This window comes from Desmodus rotundus, chromosome 5, assembly GCF_022682495.2.
Source record: "Desmodus rotundus isolate HL8 chromosome 5, HLdesRot8A.1, whole genome shotgun sequence".
NCBI classification, from domain to species: Eukaryota; Metazoa; Chordata; class Mammalia; order Chiroptera; family Phyllostomidae; genus Desmodus; species Desmodus rotundus.
This window is the reverse complement of record NC_071391.1, coordinates 163,969,713-163,986,281: the sequence shown is the minus strand read 5'-3', so window position 1 is coordinate 163,986,281 and position 16,569 is coordinate 163,969,713. Positions and strand designations below refer to the sequence as shown.

At 55.0% G+C, this 16,569-nt stretch overlaps 1 protein-coding gene across 10 annotated transcripts in view; it reads left to right on the top strand.

Moving 5' to 3' along the window:
• ASAP2 (ArfGAP with SH3 domain, ankyrin repeat and PH domain 2) overlaps nucleotides 1-16,569 on the top strand; it is a 125,462-nt gene that overhangs the window by 81,216 nt on the left and 27,677 nt on the right. For all 10 annotated transcript variants that reach the window (XM_053923778.2, XM_053923774.2, XM_053923779.2 and 7 more), the window contains 6 exons: nucleotides 7,260-7,363; nucleotides 7,460-7,529; nucleotides 10,778-10,865; nucleotides 13,825-13,873; nucleotides 13,950-14,116; nucleotides 15,217-15,350. In XM_053923778.2, the coding sequence (XP_053779753.1) occupies nucleotides 7,260-7,363; nucleotides 7,460-7,529; nucleotides 10,778-10,865; nucleotides 13,825-13,873; nucleotides 13,950-14,116; nucleotides 15,217-15,350 (612 nt within the window). The remainder of the gene's footprint in view (nucleotides 1-7,259; nucleotides 7,364-7,459; nucleotides 7,530-10,777; nucleotides 10,866-13,824; nucleotides 13,874-13,949; nucleotides 14,117-15,216; nucleotides 15,351-16,569) is intronic.

The window sequence follows — 16,569 nt, the reverse complement described above, 5'->3', positions numbered from 1 at the left end:
CCCCTGGGCTCGTGTTCTATTGAACAGGAAGAGCTGGATTCTCTCACCACTGTGTTGGTGTGGGCAGAAAACCTGGTTCTCCGGTGACGCCTTTCATAGAATCCTCCTCTGCATGCTTTCCTCATTCACAGTGATACTTTGTGCTTTAAAAAGCAAATTTCTACCGTAATGTTACGATACGTTTGCTACAATGTGGACATTATAATGCGAAATTTAACAGAAGTCCACTTCCTTATGACTAAAGCACTGTGTCTAAATGTGTCACCTGTGGACTTTGGATAAATAACCCTATTAAGCTACTTAGCAGAGCATCAGGCTGGCTGTTGGTAATGTGGTCTACTCGGTTTTGTCTTAAGTTCCTGTACTATAACCGAATATTGTTGTTTCTCTCCCAAATGCATTTACCTTTTGTGACCGAAGTCTAGGAGAGTAAGTAGTTCAGTATTTTAATAAATTGGAGAATTTTTGCATGCTTGCTTCGTGAACTTCAAAAAACACTTTCTTCATGTGTATATTAATGACTAGAGCATTTTTAATGTAATCCCTTCTCTGTCAATAGCAGTGCGTTCTATTAAAGGCTAAAGCATTTGAATGCACAAATGGAAATGGAAATGGAAATGTTCCAAGTTTACCGTTTGCCCATTTGCTGTTGTTCTTTGTGAAAATGCAGCAGCTGCCCAGCCCCCGAGCCCCGCCCCCTACTACCTAGCTGATTTCCACTGTGCCTCTGGTCCACCTGAAGCTCCTCTCTGGGTGCTGCCCCCGCTCACCCCGCCCCCGTGGGTGGAGTTCAAAGGGCACTTCTGTCCCAAAGGCTTGTTTCAGTCGCCCACACCCCTGCCCAGCTGTTGGCAGTGTTCTCCAGCACACAGGCAGGGTTTCTCCAGCAACAACTGGAGCAGCGGGAGTGTGCCCTCGTGCCTTCCCGCCATCGGGGGTGGGACCAGGTGGCTCTTGAGCAGGCTCTTGGTCACCGTGGGTCAGCCGAGCCAGAGCTTGGCAGGCTGAGGTTCTGTGTTGGTGCCAGCCGTGACCCACAGCCTGCCGGCTTCCTCCCAGACCAGAGAATATACACCCTGATGCTTGGATGCTCCCGGACTCGCAGCAGGAGCAGAGAAGACACAGAAAAGGACTTGGCATGTGGAGAAAATAGCAGCTTAACTGTCACTAGAAGACGGGCACCAGGTGTGGGAGCCAGCCCCATCGAGGCGGCTGCCGTCCAGTGTCACTGGGACGGTGCGCAGCGCTTCTGTCTGAGAGGGAGGGCCACGCCCGGGAAGCAAAGCTCCGGATTAAAACAGAGGAGAGCGGAGAGGGGGTGCTGGGACCCAGGAGCTCTGGGCGCTGTGCATGGGCCGTGTTTGCTGTGGCTGCAGAATGAGGGGGTCTGGGAAACCGCTTCTGTCAGAAAGCTGGGTGCTTCTCGCTTCGCAGAGAAGGACAACAAGTTCGCAGGTACAGACTAGAAGTCATTAGGGTTTGTTACTCTGTGTTTTGTTGACCCGGCCGTCCATGCAGACGGCACACAGGGGACAAGTGCAGCCTCTTTCCTGCCATGGCTTTCGCTTGTATTGTTCTCACAGACCAAAGCCCCAGTCTCCTGGTTGGGAATGTGGAACACAAAATTATTCTCCGAAACACAGAATATCTTGTTTATCTCACTCCACACTGCTCTTTGAAGGTGGCAGTCCATGAATGGGGCGGTCTGTGGACACAGTGGCAAGGCATTGCCAAGTGTGTGTGAGTTAAGTCTTACACGTTTTAAAATAATGTTCGTGGCTGGGGTCCCATCGTGTGCCCCTCCAGACCGAGAACTGGCCTTTGGGGCGCTGCTGTTTAGGCTTTCATCCCCCCGCTTTTGGATTCTCTCCTGTGACCGGTGTTGGTGGTTTTTATTCGGTGTTATGAAAGTCCTAATGACATGGTTACAGTTCATAAAACCTGGGGAACGTGTCCTGAGGAGGCTGTGTGGGTGGTTGGTAGGGGCCCCTCTCCCCGTTCCTGCCCGGAAGTCTCCAAGAGCGATCATCTGGCCAGAGTGAGGACGCAGCTGTCACCTCTGCCGGCTTTGGGCTGCTTCTCCTCATCACCCTGTGGCTGCACTCGGGGGAGGAGACTCGGCCCGTGTGGGTCCCCGGGCCCCCCAGGCCTCCGCATCCCAGACGCTCATGTTTTGTTTTTGACGTTTCTGCTCGCTGTGAAGAGGATGCCACAGTCTAACTTCTCTGCTACTTCACTAGGAAAATTCTCAGAGAGGAGTTGAAGAGTTGTCCGATGAGCCGCCCATACCTGCACCATAGTTGCAACATTAGAGAAAGATCCCTTTCTCAGAGTTGAAACCTTTCCACGCTGCTGACTTTGCTGTTCATTCTTCCCATCCGCCTGGCCTTGTGCCACCATCCCCACCTCTTGGGCACCCACTGCAGTGGCCTTCTGTGCGGGCACATCCCACTGTAGCGCCGGGGAGTCCCTGCCGGAACCTCGTAGCTGGCGGCTGTCTGCTCTCGGATGCTGAGAGCCCACCCTGCACTGTGTGGGCAGGTTCGGGCCCTGGAGACGGCCTCGCAGGTCTTGGCTGACACCGTGATGATTTTCCACATTGGAAGGCTCAGGGGTGGGGCCTCCCTTTCTCTCAGCATCACTTCCCTCACCCCCCACCCTGTGTAAAGTGTCCTTGTCTGGCAGAGTGTGGCTGGGTAGCCGAGGTCCACGATGACGGCCCTGACTTTCTTCTCATCCTGGCTCTTCCAGCCAGGCTCACACATGGCACCCCACACCTGGATCTGCCCCTTCATCAGCCCCCTCTGGCCGGGTGTCTGCTTCCCTACCTCTCGGGCCACGCTGCTGGGTGGCCTGGCACGGCCTTTGCTTCCGCTGTAGGGGGAACATGTTCACTGACACATACCCGACACATGCCGTGCTCTTCGCCGTGACTGAGCCAGGCAGCGCACAAGCGATCAGAAGGACACAGCGCCCACCTCTGCAGGGGCCCCCCGGGGCGGGGCCAGGAAGGTCACTGGGTGCAGTGTGAGGAGAGCGCTAATGCAGGCCGGCTCCAGGAAGGGGTGCCTCCGGGGAGTTTGGGGTGGCTGATGGTTTGGGGTGATTCAGGGTGCACCTCTCCACCTGTCCCCTTGCTCTCTGCCAGGGATGCGCTCTCTGTTGTCCTGGCGATTCCTTCCTGCCTCACTCTCGGGCTTTTCCAGCCTCCCCACCCGTGTGACTGATCAGTGACCCGCACGACACCTCCTGGGGCAGGCAGTGTTGCCCCTTGGCCACAACCTGAGTCTGAGAGAGAGAAGACAAACGCTCTTGAACCCTGGTCTGTCCCCTGCAAGTCTGTTTCCTTCCCATTATATTCTGTGACTTTACCGTCTAGTGTCGGACAGACTCTTGAGAAAAATTACCCAGAAACGTGGAGAACAGGTGGTACTGAGACTTGAAAACATGGATCTCGGACCTTGGCTTGGTGTGTCCTTAGCAAAGCGTCCAGCAGCTGGCCGTGTTGTGGGGGCGCACGTCCCTGTCGCACCTGAGAGGTGGAGAGTGAGTCGGCCCTCGCGGCCCTCCCCGGGCGAAGGAGCTTCACGCATCCCCAGGCGACTGCCTGGCGGCCCGTTCGCCACAAGACTAGGGTGAACACAGGCTTTCTGAGAGGTGGACGGACAAGGTGTGAAAGCTCTTCTGTGCAGTTCTGGAGTCTTGGGAGCTCGGAGGTACTTCTGAAGTTACGAGCAACCGGAATGTGTGTAACATACGCCACGTCAGCCCTGCCTGCACCCTCCCTGAGGATCTCAGACACTCCGTGCACCTGGGCAGCTCTGGCCCGGCAGGACGCGGTAGCTGGCACTTCTTAAGGCCACACAAGAGCCTGGACGGGGCCTGGGAGACAAGGACTCACAGGCAGAGGCTGTGTGGGTGCTGACAGGTCTTAGGAGAACCTTCCTGAAGACCCAGCAAAGGCCCTCTGAGCCTGCGTCCTTCTAAGGCGCAGATGGCCTCCACCTGGCCTGGCTCGCACGCTCCAGTCTTAGGTCGGCCCGGGCTCTCTGGGGACGTACGGGTGTGCTGGAGACTCCGAGAGTCCAGGCAGCATGGCCTCACTGCCCCCTTCCCATCGGCCAGCTGCCTCTCTGTGGCAGGACTTCGTAAGGCTCTTTCCCCTTGGGTTACACTCCGTTAAACCCGAGTCTCGGTGACGTGGAAGGGCCAGCTCCCTTCATCACCCTTCATTTGGTCGGGCACTGCACAAAATACCAGTATAAACAGGTGAAGAAAGGCTATTTTTGTTGGGTGACCTAGAAGTCACCTTGACGATGCTTAAATAGTTCTAAAGCAGGTTGAATTTTATGTTAAATTATATTGCTCTTATGTACAAGCTTAAAATTTTACAGCTTCAGATTTGCCTGCATTTCTCATTGATTCAAGCAATGCCTGGGCTGAGGAATAAAGCAGTAATTTCTTCCTGAACTTTGGGCCGAGGGTCTGACTCTGTTGGAACAGGGTGTCCTTTATCCTCTCTGTGGGACCTGGGAAGAGCTCTGATTAAAGTGCCTGACAGGAAGACCTGGAGCCCTAACCGGTGTGGGCTTCTTCCCTCCCCAAGCGGCAGACACGGTTACTGGCTGTGCGTTTCGGTCTCCAGCAGGTATATTTTTAGTCCTTCACGGAGCCGAATAGGTGGGAAGTGTTTCTCCATTTCCCCTCCGCTGCGTTTATTCCCCCGATGTTTAACGCTGGGTTTGCTCCACATTTGCAGTGCGAATCTCCCGCCCTTCTGAGAGAAGCGGGGAACAGGGGCCTCCGGTGCGTGAGCTGTTTGCCTTGGTTGTCTGGAGGTGTAAATGCTGTTGTGAGCTCCCCACGGAAAATGAGGACATTTCTCCTGTTTGGGGGTCTGTTTGTTCAGGCTTCCTTGTCAGTTCAATGATGGAACGCCTGAGCACACTATTGATTTCTCGGATGAAGATTTTTTTGTTTGTTTCTTTTTGCAGTGATCCTGTAGATATATCTCAGGGTTTTTTTAAAAGTCAGCACTAGACAACCGTGTTTCTGGAAGACGGTATTGTGAAGATGTCAGAATTCTTCCAGGCGGTCTGCGAATTAAATGCAGTTCCCATCAGGAGCCCAGCCGCCTTTGCCGAAATGGACAGGCTGGTTTTAAAATCCACGTGCAGATGCGAGGGGCCCAGAGAAGCCGGAACTGTCCTGACAAAGAGGAACAGGGCGGAGGGCCGCTCACGCTTTCTGATCGAAGTGCAGTGTCCACGACACTGGAGCTCCGGCCCCCCGGCAGTGTGGGGCTGGCCCAGGACAGACACCGGGCAGCGGGGCGGCATTGAGAGTCCAGAAATAAACCCTCACGTTCACGGTCAGCTGATTTCCAACAAGGGAGCCAAGACCGACCGTTCAGTGAGGAAAGAACAGCGTTTTTTTTTTTTAAAGATTTTATATATTGTTAGAGAAGGGACAGGAGGGAGAAAGAGAGGGAGAGAAACATCAATGTGCAAGAGATACATCAATCGGTTGCTTCTCGCACACCCCAACTGGGGACCTGGCCCGCAACCCAGACATGTGCCCTGGCTGGGAATCGAACCAGTGACCCTTTGGCTCACAGGCCGGCACTCAGTCCACTGAGCCACCCCAGCCAGGGTAAGAACAGTGTTTTTAGCAAAGGATGCTGGGACAAGGGGACAGCCACAGCAAAAGAATGAATTTGGACCTCACACCGCTGTCAAAAACCAAAGGAGGCCAAAGCCTCCCATGTAAGAGCTGAAACTATAAAACACTTAGAGGAAAGCATATGTTTAAATGTCCATAACCTTGGATTAAGCGATGGTTCCTCACAGGTGACATACAAACTGCAAACAGGAGGAGAAAGTAAGTGAATTGGACTTCGTCAACGTTGAAAACTTTCATGCTGCAAATACCTTTTGGGAAACTGCCAAGGACCCAGGTGGCCGTGACTCTGACTCAGGCCTATCAGTCCCCTGTACCAGTGGCCACGTTATCCAGGCTGCACAGGGAAGCTGTGTCCTCCTTTCCCTGGGGGGGTGGCTGCAGCCGCCATTTCCTCTCCAAGCCCCCGCGTGCGGTGCGCCCCCTCATTCTCCGCCTCCCTTGCTTTCACTGTGAAAGCTCCCCTCCCCCATGTCCCCCCGTGGCTTCCCCATGGGGACCTGCTCAGCTCCCATCACGTGGATTGTCGGTGTCCCCCAAGTCATGGGCATGGTGGTGGAGGGGAGACCGACCCTCGACTTTTGGGGCACCCCCCCTCGAGGACATGTGGAGTAAGGGAGGGAGGGACGGTGTGGGCGGTGGGGTTCCCTTCCAGGCTCCTACCAGGCTCCAATAGGCTTCGCAAGCAGGTCACTGGTTTCCATAGCGATTCTGTTTCTTCCATGATGAAGTGAACTGGATTGGGGGGGGGATTCCAACAACAGGTGGAGGCAGACCTGCACCCACCTGGTAGACCTGTGAACTCACATCCACGTCTTACCCCTCCTTGTCTCCATGTCTGTAGAATTCCCAGCGCCCTCTCCACTCTCCGCTCAGGACTCACGCTGCTCTCTGTTATGTGCAGTTGAGCACCTGCTGGACGCCCGGGGTTTCCCTGGTGGGCCTTGCCCTCGAGGGGCTGGAGGCCCAAGTTCCCTGAGGGTCCGAGTGGATAGCGCACCCTGAGCCCCAGGCGGTTCAGTTCAGGGTCACAGCCCCTGTCCTGGGGTGGACGGGGTCAGAAAGTGACTGTGTTCAGTGCCCGCCCTGTACCAGGTGTTCGCACCTGTTCCCTTACTCAGACCTCAACCACATTTCCCTTCCTTTCTGGGTATTGTTTTCCAAGGAGGAAACTGAGGCAGGGAGCTAAAGTATCTTGCCTGAAGTGAGAGGCAGAACATTGGCGGGTTTTTTGGTTGTTTTTATTTGCTTGTTTTGCTTGAAAGGTCTGCGTTTGCTGTGCCGGGAGCTTCTTGCCATCATCAGGGACTTGAGGCTCACTACTATGTAAAACCTTGTGACTTCCAACGGCTCACTCCGGGTGGGTCTGGGCACACCGGTTTTTGACATTTCCTTCCCCAGCCTGGCGGGTGGCATTGAGGAGTTCTTGGATATGAACTTTTTGCCCCTTTTTTGGTGTGGTGAGAAGGGAAAGTTTCTCTAATTTAAAAAGACTGTTTTTAGGGCATCCATTTCCTTTCTGCTCTTTGACTAACGGGGGTCTGCACAGGATCGAACCCCACTCCCTGACCGTTTTCTAGGACTCCCAGCTTCGCCAGAGCGCGGCCTACAGCTTGCACCAGCCTCAGGGGAACAAGGAGCACGGCACCGAGCGGAGCGGCAACCTCTACAAGAAAAGCGACGGGTACGTGGCGGCGTGGCTGGCGTGGACGAGAGCATCCACGTGCTCCCGTGTCCAGAATTTCTAAACTGTTATTCTTTCTCCCCGTTTATCTCTAAGGATCCGGAAAGTGTGGCAGAAAAGGAAATGTTCGGTTAAAAATGGTTTCCTGACCATCTCACACGGAACCGTAAGTACCCCCACTAACTCCTGGGCTCCGCTGCAGCAAGACGAGGGTGAGCTCAGTGACATCAGAGGACCCGGTGGTCCCACGTGCACCGTGGAGCCAGGGATGCGCTTTAAAGACATTCGCTGCTGAGAGGAGCTTGTTCGGGCTCCTGCCGCCTGTGGTGCAGCTGCACCCGTTCATGCATTTCCAGCCGGGCAGGGCCCTGCTCACCTTCATGCCCAGGAGTCAGGAAGAGCCAATGGGCTGTGTGCTCTCCGTTCGGAACCTGCGACTTCCAGAAACACACACGGGAAGCCAGCCCGCTGCTCCCCAGCTGTCGTGGTCAGGAAATGCACCCTCACACTTGGGACACGTCTCCTTTTCCATTCAGGGAAAGGCGTTTGCGCAGGCAGGGTGCCGGGAATCAGAGCCCCAGAGGAGAGCCGTCTCGGTACTTTTATCACAGACACCACAGGCTCGGTGCCCGGCCCTGACCGAGTCCTTGGTTGCCCTGCGTGCGGGAAACTGAGCCCTAGGTGCTTGCCATGTAAAAACCTACCCGAATAAAACGGCAACTGATCTCGCTTTGGGAGACCAGGGACTGTGGCCACGGTCACAGCACAGCCCTCCCCTGCAGTGGCATAGGGCGCACTGTCACCTTCCCTGGTGTGACGGGACCTGGCGACCCCTGTATGCTGTGTATGCTGGTGAGCATTTTTGAAAGTATCGGAAGGCGGAGTTGGTTGCTGTTTGGTTGGGATGGGAATACTGGCGGTGGCTGGTACTTCAGGTCCCCAGGCAGGAAGCCGAGTGCTGCAGGCGATGATAATGGAGACTTGCCTGGGCCTTCCCCCCACTCCCCTCCCCTCCCCCCTGCCCCCACTCCCGCCTTCCCCAGGTCCCCTGGAGAAAGGCTGCGCTGGCCTGAATGCAATACAGGCTCTGCAGGCTTTATAGAGTAGTCGTGGCTCGGAGTCCTTCCAGTGCTTAGGGACTTGAAGGATGACCCTGTGGCAGGGCTTGTGTTCCCTTGGGGACCCTTCGTTTTCACCAAGTCTGCTTTGGGGGCAAACACAGTGGAACTAGCATCTGTCAACTGTCATCTTTAGAGAATTCTTGGCGTAGCGGGTTAACCATGTCTCTCCCTCATTTCTCTTTTCCGAAGTCCTACCTCACCAGCCTCACCGAAATACCCACGTTCCCCTGGGCCGTGCAGTCTGGACCCTGGTGTAGTGTGTTTCCGTGGAGACGTAGGTCTGAGTGTGTCGACCACGGGAAGCCCGTTCTTTTAGTCACGACTCTCTGTGGACAGGCCGGGGTGACGGCCTGGGTGACGGCCGGGTCCCTTCCCACTCTGAACGCCCGGGACTCCACTTGGGGTCACTGGCCCCATGGGGACGACTTCCTAAAAGAAGACGGAGTTTCATTTCAGGCCTGTTTACAGCTCTGAAGTCATTCATTCAGTGGCTTTGCTTCATGAAAGTGTTTTGCTAGACCCAGGGCTCCGCTGAAGCCAAAGAGAAATGAAAGCAGGCCTGAGGTCCCCTGCTGACGGCAGAAACTGGTTCGAGTCCTTCCGCCTCTCCAGTGGCCGCTCAGAAGACACGGGGGCTCAGTTTTCCCTCAGGGCTGATGGGCTGCCCCAGCGCGGGGCTTCCCTGGCTGCAGGTGCTCAGCTGGTCACACACAGCCCTTGCATATTTCATAAGTGTTTGTATTTGGGGGGGACCCAGCTCAGGGAATCTCTGCTGCCAGGAGCCGCTGGCAATGCGGTGGGGGTTGGGGGGCTGTCCCCCTGCCTGGTGGCCCCTCCCTCCAGAGCAGGGCTCTCCTTTTCCTCCCTCCCCTCGGGTGGTGCTCGCTCCGGAAGGCAGAGAGTCCTGGCACCCCGTGTGCGGCTGCAGCACAGGGCGTTTGCCTGCGGGCACATGCTGTAACCGTAGTTGCGAGCAAGAGGGAGGGGTGCCCTTTTGCCCAGTGTGTTTGGATTTGGTCGCATCGCTTGCCTATGGAGGCAGCAGCTCCCTGAGTTTGCCGATTTACCATTGTGGGGGGAAGGGGCGATTTCTCAAAGACCTGACTTCGTAACTGGGGGTCTGGGTGCAGGGCCTGGCACTCAGCTGTGAGTTGGGGCTGGAAGTCGTGGAAACACAGGCACATGTGCACCACCAGGAAAACCGGCTTCTTCCCAGGAGGCTGGCAGCCTTCAGGAAATGAAGTCATCCTGCTCCGTGCTCCAGCAGGATTGGCGCTGACACCCCGAATGAACTCGGTGAAATTCCGCGTTGCTGTTCCCCGTTAGCCGAGGCTGCCTGTGCTCTCTGGCCCTGGGAGGGAATGGTCTCGTTAGGTGTTGCCTCCGCCAAATTCACGGCATTGCCACACAGGCCAGCCGGGGACTGTGATCAACTGGAAGAAATGTCTCCCGGTTCTTACATGATCTAAAAATGTTTAAAGCGATCTTCAGCCACGCAGACAGAAGACTGCAGACTTTTAAAGGCCTGATGGGCCGGGGAAACACAGAACGGCGAGACGAAAACGGAACTTCACTGCCCATCCGCACCCGGCAGCACCCAGACTCCGGGGCCGTTCTCACTCTCCCCGAGCTTCTTGCCAAGCCGGGGCTCTCGGACCGGCTCCCAGGGACACTGGTCTCTGATGCATCACTCAGACCTGTTCTGCAGCTGACGTCGATGACAACACCGTTTTCCTGTGTTTACCGAAGGGCACCGACCTCTCGTACTGTCCCCATAATGGATTATGAATCCGTTATCTGTCATCACTTCAGGATACAGGAAAGATTATTTCTCTGTCATTTTTGTGCTTTTCCTGGAAGTGAGTATTTATGCTCTGAAAAATAAGATTTTCCAAGTATTCTGGAACCAGGGGCCGAGGTCACCCCACCGGCCACCTGCGTGTCGGTAGGAGTCAGGACCGAAGGTCTCGGGCTTTAGCTGTGGAGTATTTGGGTCTTAGGGAGGCCTCCGCCATTGACCTCATAGGCAGCATCACTTGCCCCCTGTCTGACTGGTGTATGGGCCCCTGCATGTCCCTTACAGGGAGGGCACGTGTCCTTTGGGGGGCTGCGCTTCCAGGACATGCTGTGATGTGCCTGTCATGGGTTTCTGCATGCACTCTGCCGCCGGAGAGCCATCTTTGCAAACCGGGGGCACCCTGTCCTCGCTGCCTTTTAATGAGGAATGACGCGGTGTGGTTTCCATTCCTTCCCACCATCCCCGTTTGTTGGGGTTTGTTTTGTCTTCAAACAGGCGAACCGGCCTCCGGCGAAGCTCAACCTGCTAACCTGCCAAGTGAAGACCAACCCCGAGGAGAAGAAGTGTTTCGATCTCATTTCACGTAAGTTTACTCTCGGCCGCTGTGCCACAGGGAAATCACTCTGGACTCTCCTCCAGGGCACCAGCCGCCTCTCATGCGCTGTGCTTTAAAGCATTGGTTTTGGAAGAAAAAGGCCTGCACCATGAGTGAGGTTGGTGCTTTCTCTCTCTTCTTGGAATTGCCAGCCTGCCGGCCTCCCGGGCTAGGACTTGACCTTGAGGCTGGCCCTGCGTGCCTTGTGGCTCTGTGAGCCTAGAGACATTGTCTTGGCTCCCAGCCTCAGGCGTCCTATTTGTAAACAAGGAGAGTGTTCTAGATCAGCCCTCGAGCCGAAAGTCCCTCACTTCTTTATAAAAGAGGACGATTCTGTTGTCCAGGCTTCTGTGATCCTCGTGACGTTAGAAATGTGCAGAGCAGGAGAATCCAGTCTCCAGCAGAGAGCTTGAGGCTTTTGTTTTTGAAGTCGCTTTGTCTTCCTGAGCACAGGGTTTGTCTCTCTGCTTCTCTGTGCTTCTCTGTCAGGGGCACACACAGAAGCACCACCACAGACCCAGCTCTGGCCACTGGTCGCTCAGCATCCCCAACGGAAGAAAGACAAGGACAGCAGAAAGCCATCAAATGATAGGCCTGGTGTTTGCAGCAGTCTTTTGTGGCAGGGTTACCATTTGCGGGGAGGAAGGGACCCGCTCCCCTTCCAAAGGGCAGTCGCTGGGGATGTGGGCACAGAGTGGTGTTTATAGAGGAAAGTCTCGACCGTGCACGTGACTCAGGGAGAAGCGTGCTGGCTCGTTGTGTCTGAGCGTGGGGCGGCTCTTTTGAACGTGGCCAGGGATTTATTTACCATATTTTGCCACGTATGATGCGCACTCTTTTGCCCACATTTTTGAGAGAAAAATAAGGATGTGCATTATACATGAGTATAAAGATTTCATACCAGGGGTATAATAATCCCGTGTATGATGCGCACAAAAACGTGGGGGCGCATTATACACAGTGAAACACGGTACTACATAGCTTGATGCTCATAGTACTCTCACCTGCACCTCTCTAGGTCAGGAGACGGAGGCCCAGGGTGGTTAACCCTCAAACCCCCGTTTCCCCATTCCCGTACGCTGTGTACTAAGCTCCAGGAGACCCCTGAGCAACGTGACGTGGGGAAAGGGTTTGGGTGTCATTAGTTCTGTTCTTCAGATTCTATTCTTTTCCTTGCAGAAAGCCCTCGTCTCTGTCCCGTCCTCCGTGGGTACAGTGCGTCCAAATATAGACATTTCTCATCTTTGACTCGCTTTCAAAAGATGCTCCTCCCCTCGTAGTGTTGCAGTGAGAATGCTTTGTCACTTCTCAAAGAGGACGTCCCCGTGTCAGGTCAGCCCTTCCAGGGCCTTGCTCAGCTCCTTGCCCCAAGACTGACCTCACCCTCTGCCAGTTCAAGTCCTGAGCCATTATCCCTGAGTCTCACCATCTCCCTCAGTGGGAGGGAAGATGCAGGAGAAGACTGATCGAGGCCTGTCCCCTGCGTGGATGGACCCACAGCGAGTTGGTGGCTTTCTCTGCCAGTTGGAGCCAGAGGCTCGGGCAGAGAAGCCGCCTGCCCTGGCCACTGTCCCGTCGGGTCTCTGACCAGACCTCCAATCTCCTCGTGGTTTTCTCCTCCCTCTTGTTAAAGCTGCTGGAAAGAGCTCTTGGTTCCTAGCAGCTGGAAAGAGTATCGGAGGATACTCTAATTCCTTTTTTCTTTTTAGACTTGATATTCTTCTTTGCCTTGCTTTGGGCTGACTGCGGCCTGAGAATGTCTGTCCGTCCCTCATCAGGCCCCTCATGCCAGCATCTCAGTGCAGCTGTCCAGTAGTTGACTGTGCGTGTCGTCGAGCATGTGGACGCCCGTCAGCCCCAGGACACTGATGTCGTCTGCTGCTGTGACCGGGAGTCTCACTCAGACCTGGCAGTGCTGCCACAGGCCCCTTCCTGGTCCAGGATTCTCTCTCCAGGGTCCCACGGGGCAGCCGTTCTCTCTTCTTAGTCTCCTAACTCTGTAGCTGTTCTACAGTCTGTCCTTGACTTTCATAACCTCGGGACTTTCTGTGAAGAGTATTGATGAGTTTTCTGGTCACATATCCCTCGGTTTGGGTCTCTGATGCTTTCCCAGGATGGGGCTGAGGTTCTGCATCTGGGGCAGGGTGAGCACGGTAGGCACCCTGCCCCTCTCCTGCAGGCGGGGTCAGCTGTCTGGCGGAGCCCTCGTCGCTGTGGCTGAGGCCCTCCGTGCACACGCGTGAGGTTTTCCCTCTCACTTTCGCTGGGTTTGTGGCACCGCACTCCCGTAGCATGTTGTGGTTACACTTTCCCATAATCATCTTTTCTTTCTTTTATAATTTATTTTAAGATATTACTTATTTATTCTTAGAGAGAGGGGAAGGGAGGGAGAAAGAGAGGGAGAGAAACATCAATGTGTGGTTTCCTCTCATTGGAAACCCCTGCTGGGGTCCTGGCCCGCAACCCAGGCCTGTGCCCTGACTGGGAATCAAACGGGCAACCCTTTGGTTTGCAGGCCAGTACTCAGGCCCCTGAGCCACACCGGCCAGGGCATCATAATAATCTTTTTGAAGAAGTCCAGACAATTCCTGAGACATTCGCTTTAGCAAAAGCTTTAACTTTTCAAAGGGCCTTGGTCATTACTTTGGTGGCTGAAGTCTGTAGCAAGTTAAAGGAAACTGGAGCTTTTGAAAGGCTGGAGATGGTTTTGATTGAATAGCCTCTGGTTTTGGAAGCTGTGTTGCTTCAGACTCAAATGGAGGGCCAGGAGATTTGTCCCTTTTGCTTGCAAAGCCTCAGTGACCAGGTGGGCGGGTGGGCAAAGGCCGAGGGGTGCTTGACTCCACACGAATGGTGCCCTTGTGACTCGGAGTTCTGGGAACTCCCATGGGGACCTGTGCAGGGTCCTGTCCGAGCTCACACTCATGGAACTCCTCTTGCCGTGCAGATGACCGGACGTACCACTTCCAGGCCGAGGACGAGCAGGAGTGTCACGTGTAAGTGCCACGGACATGCATTTGCGGGGCCTGCCCGCCCGCTGCCGGCCCCTCACGGCCTCCCGTCGCCCTGCAGGTGGATGTCTGTGCTGCAGAACAGCAAGGAAGAGGCTCTGAACAACGCCTTCAAGGGCGACGACAGCGCCGGGGAGAACAACATAGTCCAGGAGCTGACGAAGGAGATCATCTCCGAAGTCCAGCGGATGACGGGCAACGACGTGTGCTGTGACTGCGGGGCGCCAGGTGACCCAGGCCCCCCATGCCACGCCAGGGGACCCAGGCTCTGGTTGTCCCCCTCATTTCAGACAGAAGGTCCTGGGCGGCTGGGTCCTGCTCCGTGAGCTGAGTGCCCCCGACTGCGTGGTGGTGGGGGCAGGGTGTTTGCCTCCGGGCTCTCAGGACCGGCATCGTGTGAAAGGGGGCCTGGTGGAGCTGAAGAGAGTGCCATGCTCTTTGAGAAAAGAAAATGGAAGCACAGAGGGAGGGTGAGATCCAGGTCGTGCAGCTGGTGCGCTGGCCACGGGGGGCTTTTCCGGGGATTTACCCCAGCTGCCCTCGCCAGGATGCCCACGGTGACTAAGCCGCTGCCTCCTCTGGGACCCTGCAGGAGCCACCACTGGGTGAAGTCCCCACGTTGCTCTCCGGAAAGGAGGGAATCATCCAGATGGTCTGCGGGGGGCCTTCCAGCTGTCCGCAGTCTAGAGAAGTGTTTGTTCGTGCATCTGGTAGAGCCTGTGAGGGGCTGCGTCTCTAATGGACAGTGTATCACTGTAGGCTTTACCCGCTAGTGCCTTAAAAGTGTACAGAGTGGACTTACTCTTCTACTGAAGGTGGAACTGTGGGGCAGCCTTCTCTGAACTTCCATAGAGTGAGAAAGACTGGTGTGGCCAGCATGGCCAGCACGGTCAGCTGCCTTTTCCATTCCAATTCTATGATGACAACCAACAGCCAAAATAGAGTGCAGAGTTGAGAAATGCCTTGAGGTTCCTCTTCCCCTGAGGCTAGATTTGGGGATAATTTGGGGAATGACCTCATGGGGTGTTGGACCCATTTAAAAATATCTTCTTGGAGGATCTGTTAAGATCTCTTTGGATCTTATCTTTAAAGGAGTGCTTAGTAGTGATGGTGCTTTTCCCTGAGAGAAGATAAGGCTAATGCTTGGACTTTAAAGCCCTTTCCCAGAGAAGTCACAGCTGGGGACACTTTTGTTCTAAAATGCTGAGACAGCAGGGTGATGGGAAAACCTGGTAGGAAGCAGTCTCACCTGCGGGAGAGTGTTCTGACCCCTGCCCCCCCCCCCCCACCCTTACCGCAAGCCCCAAGCTCTCTGTTCTCTCCGGCAGACCCCACGTGGCTTTCCACCAACCTGGGCATCCTGACCTGCATCGAGTGTTCCGGAATCCACCGGGAGCTGGGGGTTCATTACTCCAGGATGCAGTCCCTCACCTTAGACGTACTCGGCACGTCCGAGCTGCTGGTAACGTTGGCGTTCTTGATTTTGGAATGGAAGTAAACTGAGCCACGAGCTAACTTTCTATTTCGGGTTAGCCACGCGAATCCACGTGGGTTTCTTGAAAAGCCCCCTGGGCTGGTGGCTGTGGACGTTTGCCACATGGGTTTGGGCAATCAGAACTTTATTTTTAAATGAATAACGGGAAGTGGAACTCGAAAAGGAGCGTTGAGCCCTGGCCGGTGTGGCTCAGGAAGTGGGAGCATTGTCCTGGAACCAAAGTGTTGTGGGTTCGATTCCCTGTCAGGGCACATGCCTCGGTTGCAGGTTTGATTCTTAGTCCAGGCACGTATGGGAAGCAACCAATCAATGTTTCTCTTCCTCTCTTTCTAAAAGCAATGAAAAAAAAAATGTCCTTGGGTAAGGATTTAAAAAAAAAAAAGTGTTGAGACTGGTGTAAGATTCTGGAATTAGGATGGGCACTTAGCCCAGGTCACCCCATTCATGGGGCAGACGCAGAACCCAAGTCCCTGACAGCAGGGACTTGAGTCATCGGCCAGTCCCAGCCAAGTCTGCAGTCACCACTTGGCTCAGCCTCCGCTGGACTTTTTTCCTCTTCCCTTTGCTGTCGACCTTTGGGAGAGATATTATTGGTCTTCGCTTTAACTGCCTTTGTTTCTTAAAAAAGTCTCTCGTTCGTGGCTCAGTGAAACACGTAAGCCCTTCAGTATGAGGAGGTTGAAGCTTTCCTGGGTGCGACTTCCAAGGCAGTAAGGAGCGGGACGCCACACACCCGGGCGGCATGCGGCGGCTGCCGAAATGTGAGCTTGCGCCGACTGCTCTGAAAGCCCGTGGCTGCTGCTCAGACACCAGCGTTCGAGTCTCCCTTGGGGTAGCTGGGAGTAGGACGGCAAATATTAAGTGGCTATTGATTGCCATCGACTTTAATGTCAGGAGCAGTCATCTTGACAGCAGATCAATTATTGTGGTCGATACACCTCTCAAGGGGCCATCAGTCTTGCTGACGACTCCAGTGGATCCGACGTGCCTGAACTTGTGATGTGCCTGGACTGCCTGGTCGGACCCTTCCGGCCTCTCCAAAGAATTCCTTTGTGGCCTTGAAAGACAAAGTGGGGAGAAACTGGAGTGGACTCCGGCAGCCCAGCTGGTCACGTCCCCGATCGCTCCACGTTGAACACTAAGCCGGCCTCTGCAGGGCCTCAGCAGGGCACCTTTCCCGGCGCGC